The sequence below is a fragment of the Sardina pilchardus genome, chromosome 4 (genome assembly GCF_963854185.1).
Source record: "Sardina pilchardus chromosome 4, fSarPil1.1, whole genome shotgun sequence".
In the NCBI taxonomy this organism is placed as follows: domain Eukaryota; kingdom Metazoa; phylum Chordata; class Actinopteri; order Clupeiformes; family Clupeidae; genus Sardina; species Sardina pilchardus.
The window spans coordinates 6,005,720-6,017,433 of NC_084997.1; the positions used below are offsets into that span (position 1 = coordinate 6,005,720).

Sequence of the window (11,714 nt, forward strand, 5' to 3'; positions counted from 1 at the left end):
GCGACTCAGCAATAAAACAGTGACAAGTACAGCGCTGTGTTTCCAGAAGTGAGGAATCGTGTTTTTTTTCCAGGATTCGTCCGGCTTTCGCTCGATCTTATCTAGATGTCAACTTGATAACGTGTTTGGTTTCCGAGCAAAACCTTCTCGTTTATGCCTCATGTCTCCTACTGACGGGGTTTGACTGTGAATATCTTTGTCCACTGTAGAGAGTCGGCTGAACTATTGTCTATGCAGCCTCATGTTTTAAATAGCACTCGCAACTAAAATATCCATAAATACTAACTCTATCATCTTAATGTTTTCTTCCTGTGGGAACTAAACACTATAAATGAGCTGTTATCATTTGATTAGTTGCCCATTTGTTTCTAAATTGAACCTTTCCTCACTTTGTCTCAGCTGACTAGACTACACTACAATTCACATCTAGGCTACATCTCATCATTTTAGTGTTTCGATGCCACCATTTTGAAACAATAATGACAGTTATCAAAACGAAGCATGTTGCATCTTTATTTCATTCTGAACGGTGATAATTGTTGGTTGTAAAACCATTATTATTTTCGCCACGCTATTGATAAAGAATCCCTTGAGAGTAATTTCAAAACGAATTGCCCAAAATTGGACAATTTCAAGGACCATTTTCCTTATAAAATGATTTTCAGCACAATTTGTCAAACGTGATCCTTCCACAGTGCACCAGTGTACCATGTTGGTGGCAGTGGCAGTTTTCAAATCACTTAGGCTACTGAAGTTGCTTGTTCTGCTTTGCGTTTAGTTATGTAATTAGGTTAATAACCTCAGTGGCGGAATTTAACTGCGTTTAATTTGTCATTCATGTGGAGATTTTGCAGCCTGCAGAATAGTGGAGGGTAGCAGACCTGCCTCATCTCTTACAGACGGAGAAGAAAGGGGGACGAAAATGGAATGTAGAGATTCTCCAGGACAAGCTTCGTACAGGGCACATGGATTCTATGGTACAGTATGGTCCTTTCTCCTCTCGAAAACGTCGTATGATCTCTTCTCTTACAAAAGACAACGATATGACGATAGTCTCTGGGAATGTCTGCAAAGTGATTAAGTGGAGTAGGTCGCCTAATACTACCTTATATTGTAGCCTATATCACTGGAAATTATACATTTAATTATTATCATTATTATTATTATTATTATAGGCTATTATTAGGCTCTAATTATTGTAGTCTATATGTAGGCTAGGTAAATATACATATATGATAAATGCTATGAATAAAATCTAGTCAGGCTGCCAAGCAGGACAAATGCATACCTGTCACCATGTAGCCCAATGCAAAATGCAAAAAATCAATCACTTTAGCTTAACAAGGATGAGACTATGTTGTAGCCTTCATCTCGAGAGGAGTGTAACCTAAACTGACATGATATTATATGGAGCTCACCTTACACTATTTACTTACAATTATTTTGTGGTATAGTCGACTGCCAGCAGAAACAATCCTCCATCACAGATATTGCCTATTTTGCCAGCATGCACGGGAATAGCCTACTAACTGCCCCCTGTATGGTTGTACTGTTACATCCATCTCTCTCTCTCTCTCTCTCTCTCTCTCTCTCTCTCTATTTGTATCTCAGAAGTTTTTAAACCAACCGCTACATATGTTTCTTATCGAGAACAGAGTTGTCAATGTGGCTCTTGAATCTAAATGTCAGTACAGTGACACAAAATAGATTCACTTTCGATGTGAATTAGATAGTCAAACAATTCAGTGCCTCACCAATAGGCTATCGGTATATTATTTTCCACATGACAACCATCAGTGTTTTTCACTCTGGATGAAATGAAACTGGTCATTAGAGTTCAATGCCGTGAATTATTAAAATATTTCTGTTTACTAGTCGCATACTGCTTCATGCTTTACTGGCAAAAGTAGCAAAAAACACACCAACACAGTTTGAGAACCATCTTTCCCATGAAAAGTAAACTGTAAAATGTCTAGTAATTTGCTACTGTGTTCACTTAAACCTAACAGTATTCAGCTGTGTTGCGGCTAGACATTTGAGGGTCATCAAATCGTTTCAGCACAGTGATTTCACCCTGTCAAAACCTTAGACTTACATCCACTGCTGTTGCCGTGATGGTTCAGAGTGAATCGAATCTGCGTGCCAGTGGAAGTGTTAAATATATGGCTAATTATGCGTATGAAAATTAAACCACAGTGTTATGCTAATACGACTGGTTTCAGCTGTGGATCATAGCACTTGAGACTAGCATTTAATCAAATGAAGCTGTAAGTAATACATTAGGGGGTTGACAATGGATTTCTGAAAACATGAACAAGACTCGTGATTTCCAGTATTTTCTTGTTTCCCCTGACCCTCCTTACAAACATTAGTTTACGGTTTCAAAACATTCGATGAAATATGCATTTTAGTGATAGGGCCATTCCTCAATTTGGCAAGGTTGGTGGTGAAGGTGGTGATGATAGTGGTAGTGATGATGAAGAATGTTATGATCAACATAAGAAGACGAATATGGAGAAGAACTGAACATGGTTAATACAATAATGATGGGAATATTAAACATAAAGGGGCCTAAACATGAAGATGGCCTAGTTGTGGTGGTGATTATGATGATGATGATGATGATGATTATTACTATTATTATTATTATTAGGCCTACTACTATACTACTACTATTAATTTCGCTTTACATCATTTTATAGGCCTACTTGTTAGTTATATTAATTATTCAGTGTCGAACAAAGCATTTATGACCACAAATATTTAATTTCCACCATGTAGGCCTATGTTGCGCAAAGGATAGCATCATTGCTGTTACGATATTAACAATTCCGATAATTAAGAATGTTTTTTTTTATATATATATAATAATGATAATGATAGATAAATGCTAGATAATTAAGGAAGAAGCCAACATTTGTCATTCTAAAATTGGTTGCTACAAATGGCGCTAGGCTAATGTCTTGGCTCTGAGTGAAAAATAAATTAATTAATCATTATAATGTTTTAGACATTTTCTTTCCCCAGATATGCCTCTACCTTTTCATAGCGACCCATCACCAGTGTTTCCTTACTGACATTGTAGGTTTCAGGTTTTTTCTTATTTCTTGAGTTCATCAGGTCCTTCGGACCCAACCCCAGCATCGCCAATCGGCATCGTTCTTGGAAAGACTGGGCCAATCAGCGACTGGCTTTGATAAATATTCATGATTCCCTGATTCAAACCTTTGAGCGAGGTTGTGTAGATCCACAGCATAATACCTAGACTTTTCACAGAGAGAAACTACATTTTCTTATGAATGGAAAGTGAAAAAATCAGTTGAGCTTAAATTGGGATCCATCCTTCACTGAGATCGTAGAGGAAAACAAAAAAGCAAGGGACGAGACACGCCAGAAGAGATGACAATGACTACAATGCCAGAGAGTCTTAATAGCCCCGTCTCAGGAAAGAACGTGTTCATGGAATTTGGGCCACCGAGTCAACAAATGTCGCCTTCCTCGATGTCTCACGGACACTATTCCATGCACTGTTTACATTCTGCTGGACATGGTCAGCACGAAAACTCGTACAGTCCGGCCTCATCCTTCCACAGATCTTTGGGTTATCCATACGTCAACTCAGTCGGCAGCCATTCCTCGAGTCCGTATATCAGCGCCGTGCAGACATACCCAAACAACACGGCATTAACACAGACGCGGTTAGAAGACGCAGGTAAGAACTCTGAAGCTTTTTAAAATTTCTTGTCGCTGAAAAGTAGTGGAATGGAATTCCGAATCAAGGCATTTGTTTCCTTTCATTCACTGGGTAAAAGTTGAACTGGAAGAGTCCAGATGTGCGGGTATTAGGGTTGTAATTATTTATTGCGTAATGCTATAAACAATGTATGCAATTAAGGGTAATTATACCTAAACTACAGCCCGTAAAACTTGCACTGGGATGTGCACTGCTTCATAGGACCGTCGGAGGAGCTGTCTTCAGACAATTTACTCTTTTTCCTCTCCACAGCCGCTGAAACAGAGAAAAACACTGTCGTGGAGGGCGGTGAGGTACGATTCAATGGCAAGGGGAAGAAGATCCGCAAGCCCCGGACAATATATTCCAGTTTACAGCTTCAAGCACTAAACAGAAGATTTCAGCAAACGCAATATTTGGCACTTCCAGAGAGAGCGGAACTTGCTGCATCTTTGGGGCTTACTCAAACACAGGCAAGTTTTTCTTTGAAGTCATCGTGTTCTTTACGGATGTGCAGTACATTCTTCCCCTTTCATGGGCTGCTGAGTTTTGCTCGGGAATGTTACCCAGTTTGAATAAGAAATCTGAAAGAACGAGTAGACTACAGTTTCCTTTATCTGTGGACCGGTGTGCTGCTTCTAATTAATTACTAGTTAATGCTTAGGGTAACTGACAAATTGATGGCAAACACTATTTAATTTGCATACGATTATACATTTATCAATAGACTGTGATTGTTGCTCTATTGTGATTGTTGCTCTATTGCTCTAACAGGACCGGCCTAACGCCCTGCAGTCGTATAGCCTAGAAGTACACTTGTTTAAATCGCAAGATTCTGTTTATGTCACGCTACAGCATGACAATCTTCACGCAGAGCCTAGGCAACTGTCCTTTAGGCCTAGCAAATCTTTTTGGATGCGTACTGACAAACACGCTTTTTCTTTTAGGTGAAGATTTGGTTTCAGAACAAGAGATCGAAGTTCAAGAAGCTGATGAAGCAAGGCGGTGGTACAATAGACACTAATGCGCTAGCCAATGGTCGCGGACTCTCCACCGGTTCACCAACCGTGGCTCCAGTTTGGAACTCGACAGCAACTGTGAAAACCTCTGTGGGAACGCCGGGCTCTTACATCCCAAGTTACACCTCATGGTACCCGACAGCGCATCAAGATTCTATGCAGCAGCCACAGCTGATGTGACCCTGATGGACAGACCCTCGCCATTTTCCCTCTATGGATGGCTCAGAGGGCCTAGGGGTCAGTCGCTGAGCTTTGTACCCTGGTCCATTGCAGTTACGCACTGATAGAATCAGGAGCCAAGTCCCCAAAATGCCGACAGAAGTTGTCGGCATTCGCTTAAGATCATTCGATGATTTGCTGAGATCAGCTGCCTGCAGAACTTTCCGGAAGGAGAGACACTAGAAAGCATTGGCTCCTTCATCAAAGGGCAAGAGGTCTTTCTCAGTCCGCTAGATACACAGGAAATTGCCGTGAAAGTGGGTCATTCAAGCTGCTGCTGTTTTTGTGACATTTCGATTTGTGTAAAAGTAATTAAATCAAACTGTAATATATCAGAAATATATTTATAGGTTTGATTTATAATTAATTTGAATGATTAGCGTATTACTGTTTTGTGCATATTGCGCCGAGTGTCTAATGGAGAGATGAAGACTTTCATAGGTTCAGGAGTTACCGTTAGCTGTCATCTACAGTTCCTATTCGTTTCTGAATTTTAAGGCTATCTGCTAACGGAACAGAAAATGTTATATAGCCCAGGTGACAAAATAAACCAACCTGAGTTCCTAAATTAAGCAACATTCTCGGAAAAGTATAGGCTGTTCTTAATTCCTCAGATCTTAGGTCCATGAATAGCCACCATTCGCCTTCAATACCAGGTGGAAGACAAACGCTAAAATGATATCTTAACTGTCACGTCTTCAGTCAGATGATCTCCAAAGAGAAGACTTGAACCACTTTGACAAGTCTCTATCTATTTGTTTGTTTTGTATGTTTATTTAAGCTAATTTATTTAATTTCCTTCTGTCGGCCTGTATGTTTATTTAAGATGAATGTTTTAAATTATGAACTGACAGCACTTGCTTGTAAAGGCAAGCGGTAGTGCAAAATGGACGTATAGGGTGGCTGATATTACGGAAAACGTGGAGGCTAAATACAAAAATACCTTTTCTGAGATATTTTTTAAAAGAAGAGACGACCGCTATGTACAGAGAAAAACATGACCTGCTTTGGTTTGTGCTGTAATTAATGCTTTGTGGATTTTTAAGAACATGTTGATTCAAATTGTGTCTAGCAGTCTATAGAAGATAGTTTTATATGGAATCAATTAATTTATTGTTTTGTTTCACTGAAGTCATGTAAATAACGTGTAAACTTACAGTAAAACTGATGTAAAAAAAAACCCTCTCACTATCATTGAAAATATTTACAGCTAAAATTACGGGTAGAAGATTTTTTTCTGAATAATAATAATCACAATAATAAGAAACCGTGCTTATTATTATTATTATTATTATCATTATTAGGCTATTATTACTATTATTATTAGGCTATTTCAACAGCTGTCTTAATCCAATCGTACAGGAAGACTCAAGTCTGATTAATGAATCACACATGTTGTTTACATGGTTTTAAAGTCAGCATAGCAAGGCTACTTGCTATACTAAGCTATATTCTTAAGGTCTCTATTGACTGGTACAATTCAATTCACATAGCCTATATTGCCATAGGCCTAATGATATAATTTAAAAGAAAAAAAGAAAAGAAAAATCACGTGTCCCAAAAGCCTTCACACAATTTAGGCTACCTGAAGGATTAGCCTATTTCTGGCACGTTTTCATTGATTTGTGCGTAAGTCAGGTATAGGTCCATATTTCAGAAGTTTGTATCAGAATTCAATCATCTGGTTTTCTCTTGTAGGCCTATGCCTATAGTCCTTTAGGAAACCTATTCATTTCGGCCTCAATTGGCGATTAATCTTGTGTTGGTCTCTATAACACTGCAATCCTTCAAACAATAAGAGTGCTTGTTTCTTTTCATTTTCGTTTAGTCCCTATAAGCTCCTTTTTGCTTCTCTGTGGCCCCAACAAACCCCGTTTTCATCGCTGAATGGCAGAGGGAGCTCTGGTGTGTGTTAAGTGAATAATTGGGCCAGAGGCAGGTGCTGCAAAAGACTGGTTTGTCGAAGGGGGTGGGGGTTAAAATGTAGATAAGTAAAAGTGAGAAGTTCAAAGGGGCTCTTGTTTGGGGTTGATGGTTTAACTGCGCTTTTACAGAAAATTCTGAGACACTAACGCCAGTCGCAGTTATACAAATAAATAGCCAATGCCGATCAGGATGCTTTATTGCAGAGAGGACATCATTTACAATTTTATAACAGTGATTGTTGACAACTCGTATCAGATCCAAATCATCTCTGTTCACAACATCACAAAACCCATTATATTTCGAAAAGTATAGGCTAGGTCAAATTAAACTCCGAGACATGTGTTGCTGTCATATTTCAAATAAATATTCAAGACATAGGCTATTTCAGTTTTATGTCTGATATCCCCCATTCAGGAAACAACCAACAGCCTGACAGAAAAGCTTCTATTTCTATTACTAGTCCATAGGCCTATCCAACAATATCACGCATGTCAATACCAATAACATAGAAACACTATAAACTAAAACTTGTGCAGATCTTAGAGAGTCTATTAGCTTAATGTCATTTAAGTTATTCTAAACATTTTATATCAACATTATTCTAAACTCTTGCTGTGTGGTCTGAAAATATCTTCTTTTTAAATAGCATGGTCAGAACCGGAAATATAATGGCGAGTTCTTGAGAAACCCATAGCAGCCATTGCGGCTAACTTCAGGCCACAGATTAACCTCAGATTTATATAATCCTCATGAACAAAAAAATCCGATGTGCACACTGGGTTGGTGTGTGCATGGGATTAATATTCGTTATACACTTTTCAAAGACGGGGGGGCAGTTGCTCTGTCGCTAGTTTAGAGTTTAACACAGTTTTAAACCTGAGTTTGAGTAGGGAGTTGGAGTTTAAAACCGTGTTAAACTCCAAACTAGCGACAGAGCAATTGCCCCAACAAGTGCAACCAACAAAAATACAATAATCACCATCGAGCTTCAAGGCATGGGTTACTACCGCTACTACTACTGCTGCTGCTACTATAGGCTACTACTACCAACAACAACAACAACAACAACAACACCAACAACAACAACAATGACAATATTATTATTATTAATAATAATACAAATAGTAGAAGAGGCGATAGGAATTGGCTGATATTTTCGGACCGGAAAGCAGGCTAGAGTTTTACTATGTGTGTAGCCTGATGCTCTTATAGGAAAATCTAGCATAAATTAGGCTCCTGCTATTAATTTTCATGGTTCTCAGACTCATTTGACTGGTCAATATCTGGCTAACTGTTCGTCTACATTTATGAATGAATATATGCTAGAATGTATCGCACTATTATACGATATTAGTAATTCTATTATTATTCTATTAAAAGTTATTTGAAACAGTAGGCCTACAAGTAACAGAAAAATAAGACACTAAAGAATAAAATTCTATTTCTCCCTGCAAGACTCCGAAACGCAGCTGCACACCCAAGAGGGTCAACGTTATTTCGCTGTATTCTCCTCTTGATTACGAGCCGAGCCCATCAAACCCAACATAATTACAGTCATTTCGCCCTTATTTATTCTAATGCAGTTTCCCATCTCTGGTATAATTATGAGCAATTTTTTTCGCACGTGGAATCTTTTGTTAACAAAGGAGATAGAGCACTGAAAGAAATGTGCTGCGCCATGAAAAAAAGATAAGTGAAATAGGTGAGCAGACATCTCGTCGCTGTTCCCTTATATGTAAGCCTGGCAAATTGCTTGCAGGTGTATATCGAGGGATTGTCAAAAGGAAAAGGGTTCGAAATTAGCGAAAGCACAATGCAAATGTAATGAAAGCAGAGACAAAATTAAAGGACAAGAGCTGGCGTCTTTTCTAACTGAATCCATAGAACCCCCATTTTAGGATTTAAATAGTCTAGATTTATTTGTTTCTCGGTTAAATTCAGATTTATCCTCATATCAGGATGAGTTTAGGATCGATTTATATTTTAAGAAATGTATCTTCTAAAAGATGAGGCAAACCACCGTATCTTCTAAAATACGAAACAAATCTGTAGCCTATTTCAATCAGATATTTGGAATATACAGATATTTGAAATGTTCATGTAGCATATTATCATGTGCCACGGAAAATAATGGTGTTGTCTTCAGTGTCCTCTGCATATAGCCAAGGCAACGTGATGTAGGCTAAGGAATACAACCTGTAATGCTATATCGTCGAACGCTAGTGTGCATCTCCTCAGGAATTCATGCACCATTGCAAATAGTGTCCGAAACTACAGTGAACTGACATTTGCTACAAGGTACTGTCATCAAAAATACTGCAATCTGACAAAAAGCTGTAGCCTATCTTCCTCCCCAAAGCTATTGGTGTCATAACTAGGCTATCGTTCTAAAGTGAATCCATTCATCAATCGATGCAAAAAAAAAAAAAACAATATGCAAAAAACAACAACAACAACAATAAATGTTTGCCTTACCTTCATACCAATAACAACGTTGAAGACATCTGAGGTGGTTCATACATTCCCTCTTTAGTGAGATAAAAACATATAAAAATGAATCCAGAAGCATTAGTTCTGAGTCTCAGTCCTATAAACTGTTTCCCTTGCTGTGCTAAGTGCTATAACAGCACTGTTCAGAATATGACTGAAAATTCCAGCTTTATTTCCCCTCTTTATAGCTGATGGAAAAAATTGCAGATTATTAGCATAAATGTTTACTCCTCATTACGCTGATGACATTGTGCACTCGAGATCTTGGTAATCTTTGGGAAAATTATGAGTAATTTTTAAAAATTTAAAGCAGCAGTTACCATGCAATTCAGGCTAATTCTGCGTAGGCTCCAAACGGATATAATTATCGAGGAGTCAAGATGTTATGCTAAAAACTATGCATTGATATTCCCATTTATTATGTACATACAACTTTGACAATGTTGATGCTTGAAATAGCTGGAAATTGTCTTCCGCAAAAATTACAGTCCATATTAGGACATCTAAAATTGCGAAGAATTATATAGTAATTGCAGGCTTTCAGATCGGAAAGCCAGAATGCTCGAACTAGAGCAATTGTGGATGAAATTACAGATCAGAGTATAAATTAGGGAAGGGGTATGGCATTTTTCAAGTTGTCTGCAGGATTCCGGAAGTGTCTAAACCCACATTATTGCTAGTCGTTTAGAGGGAACGTGCAGACGAAAAGGCATTTAAGCTGTGTGATTTTAAATAAACATTTTGAACACAACACCTTTGCAATTTGTTTTTTTTTTATGTTATGTTAAGGAGACTGTTCTGAAACTTGGTGCTTGGTTGTCATTCATCCATTTATTCATTCATTCGTGCATCTATAGCCTATTAGGCTATCAAATCCTATCTATCTATCCATCTATCTATCTATCTATCTATCTATCTATCTATCTATTCTAGATGTGGCGAGAGCATGCCGTTTTAAGAGACTTTGCACAATCCTATTCCCAAGATCCTGCCAGTCCCTGGGGAGTTGAAGCATGGCTCAGCCTCACGTCTGAGACAGGGCCATGAAAGCCTGCTCCCGATGTTGATTTTATTTTGACTATTTCTAGTTCTGCAGGCCTATCGCCATTTTCAGAAGTGGTATGTAGTGCCAAAGGATCATTTGGTTTTCTTTTGCAAAATTAACTCAGCCAAAACCTCAAGAAAGTGATTTACATCTTGTAATGTTGGAGTTACTGACAGAAAACATATGTATTACATGTCTCATTCTAGCCTGTAATCGCTGGATGTGAAGAATGGAACATTGCTGACTTTGGCCTTTTGTCGTGTATATTGACAATGTGTTGTGGTTTATGCAACAGGTAACAGTTACTGTTGTCAACAATGTCCTGCAGCAACATTATTGTTATTGTATTGCCAGAGTACACCTATGTGATCTCATAACATATTTCATTGGGTCTGAGGGAAGCTGTGGGTGTTGCCCATGAAACCACACCTTTTGAGAAACTTAAATGATTCTACATTGTGTGCTTATGTAACATTGATAATAAATAAGCATATTAGATCATTTTACTTTTGTTACATATCCTATTTAGCCCATATGTGTTGAGAAGATACATACCAGTGAATACATTTCTAGATTTTGTATAGGCTTATGAGCCTCTCAAAAGACCCTACTGTTGTGCGGGGTGACTGGAAGTTGTGAGAAATGTTTCCATGTTGTTTGGCTCGAGGCAGATTCAAGCCAGTTTTTTGGCTCGACTGACTTCATAAAAAGTCTGGAGAACAGCGCGCTGACTCCAGAGAGTCTGAGGGGCTGAACCCAACCAAACACCCTCATCTTCTCTTTCGCATGCCAAGGCGTGTTGCTTGCCGTGACTGCTCCTTTTCATACCGCGCCTGGGGCACTGCGTCTCGGCTTTGTTAATCATCTTGTCTGTATCAGGTTCCGCTTACCCCGAGCATAGGCTACGTTCAGTGACTATAAAATATGGGCAAATATCTAGCAAATGTACCACTATGGATTCAAAAAAAGAACCCGAGATAACGTCAAAAATAATTAGCGGAACAGCGTTTTTCAGCATCTATTTTTCTGGTTGTTACACTAGTCGCAGAATGGGTTATCCTTTTTATAAACGAATCACAAAATAAAACTGCAAGTTGCCTTCGAGTGAGCTAGGCTATAGCAAGCGCATAACCCTGACGTTAACGTAGACTAACCGTTATTTGAGTCGACCTTGATCGGATTTAATACAGTAAAAGCAATTCTTGTAGAAAATTCTGCATGATAAAGATACCCTTGTCATGTTTACTTGTGAGAGGAAATATTGGCTTTAGGATACTTTAGG

General features: G+C 38.5%; 1 protein-coding gene across 1 annotated transcript; it reads left to right on the forward strand.

Annotated features, from left to right (window-relative positions):
• The first annotated feature begins 2,935 nt into the window (after positions 1 to 2,935).
• Positions 2,936 to 6,145, forward strand: dlx1a (distal-less homeobox 1a). The gene is made up of 3 exons (XM_062533376.1): positions 2,936 to 3,712; positions 4,007 to 4,206; positions 4,681 to 6,145. Exons 1-3 carry the CDS (start codon positions 3,400 to 3,402, stop codon positions 4,930 to 4,932), a joined length of 765 nt encoding a protein of 254 aa, XP_062389360.1. The 5' UTR covers positions 2,936 to 3,399; the 3' UTR covers positions 4,933 to 6,145.
• Positions 6,146 to 11,714: the final 5,569 nt, after the last annotated feature.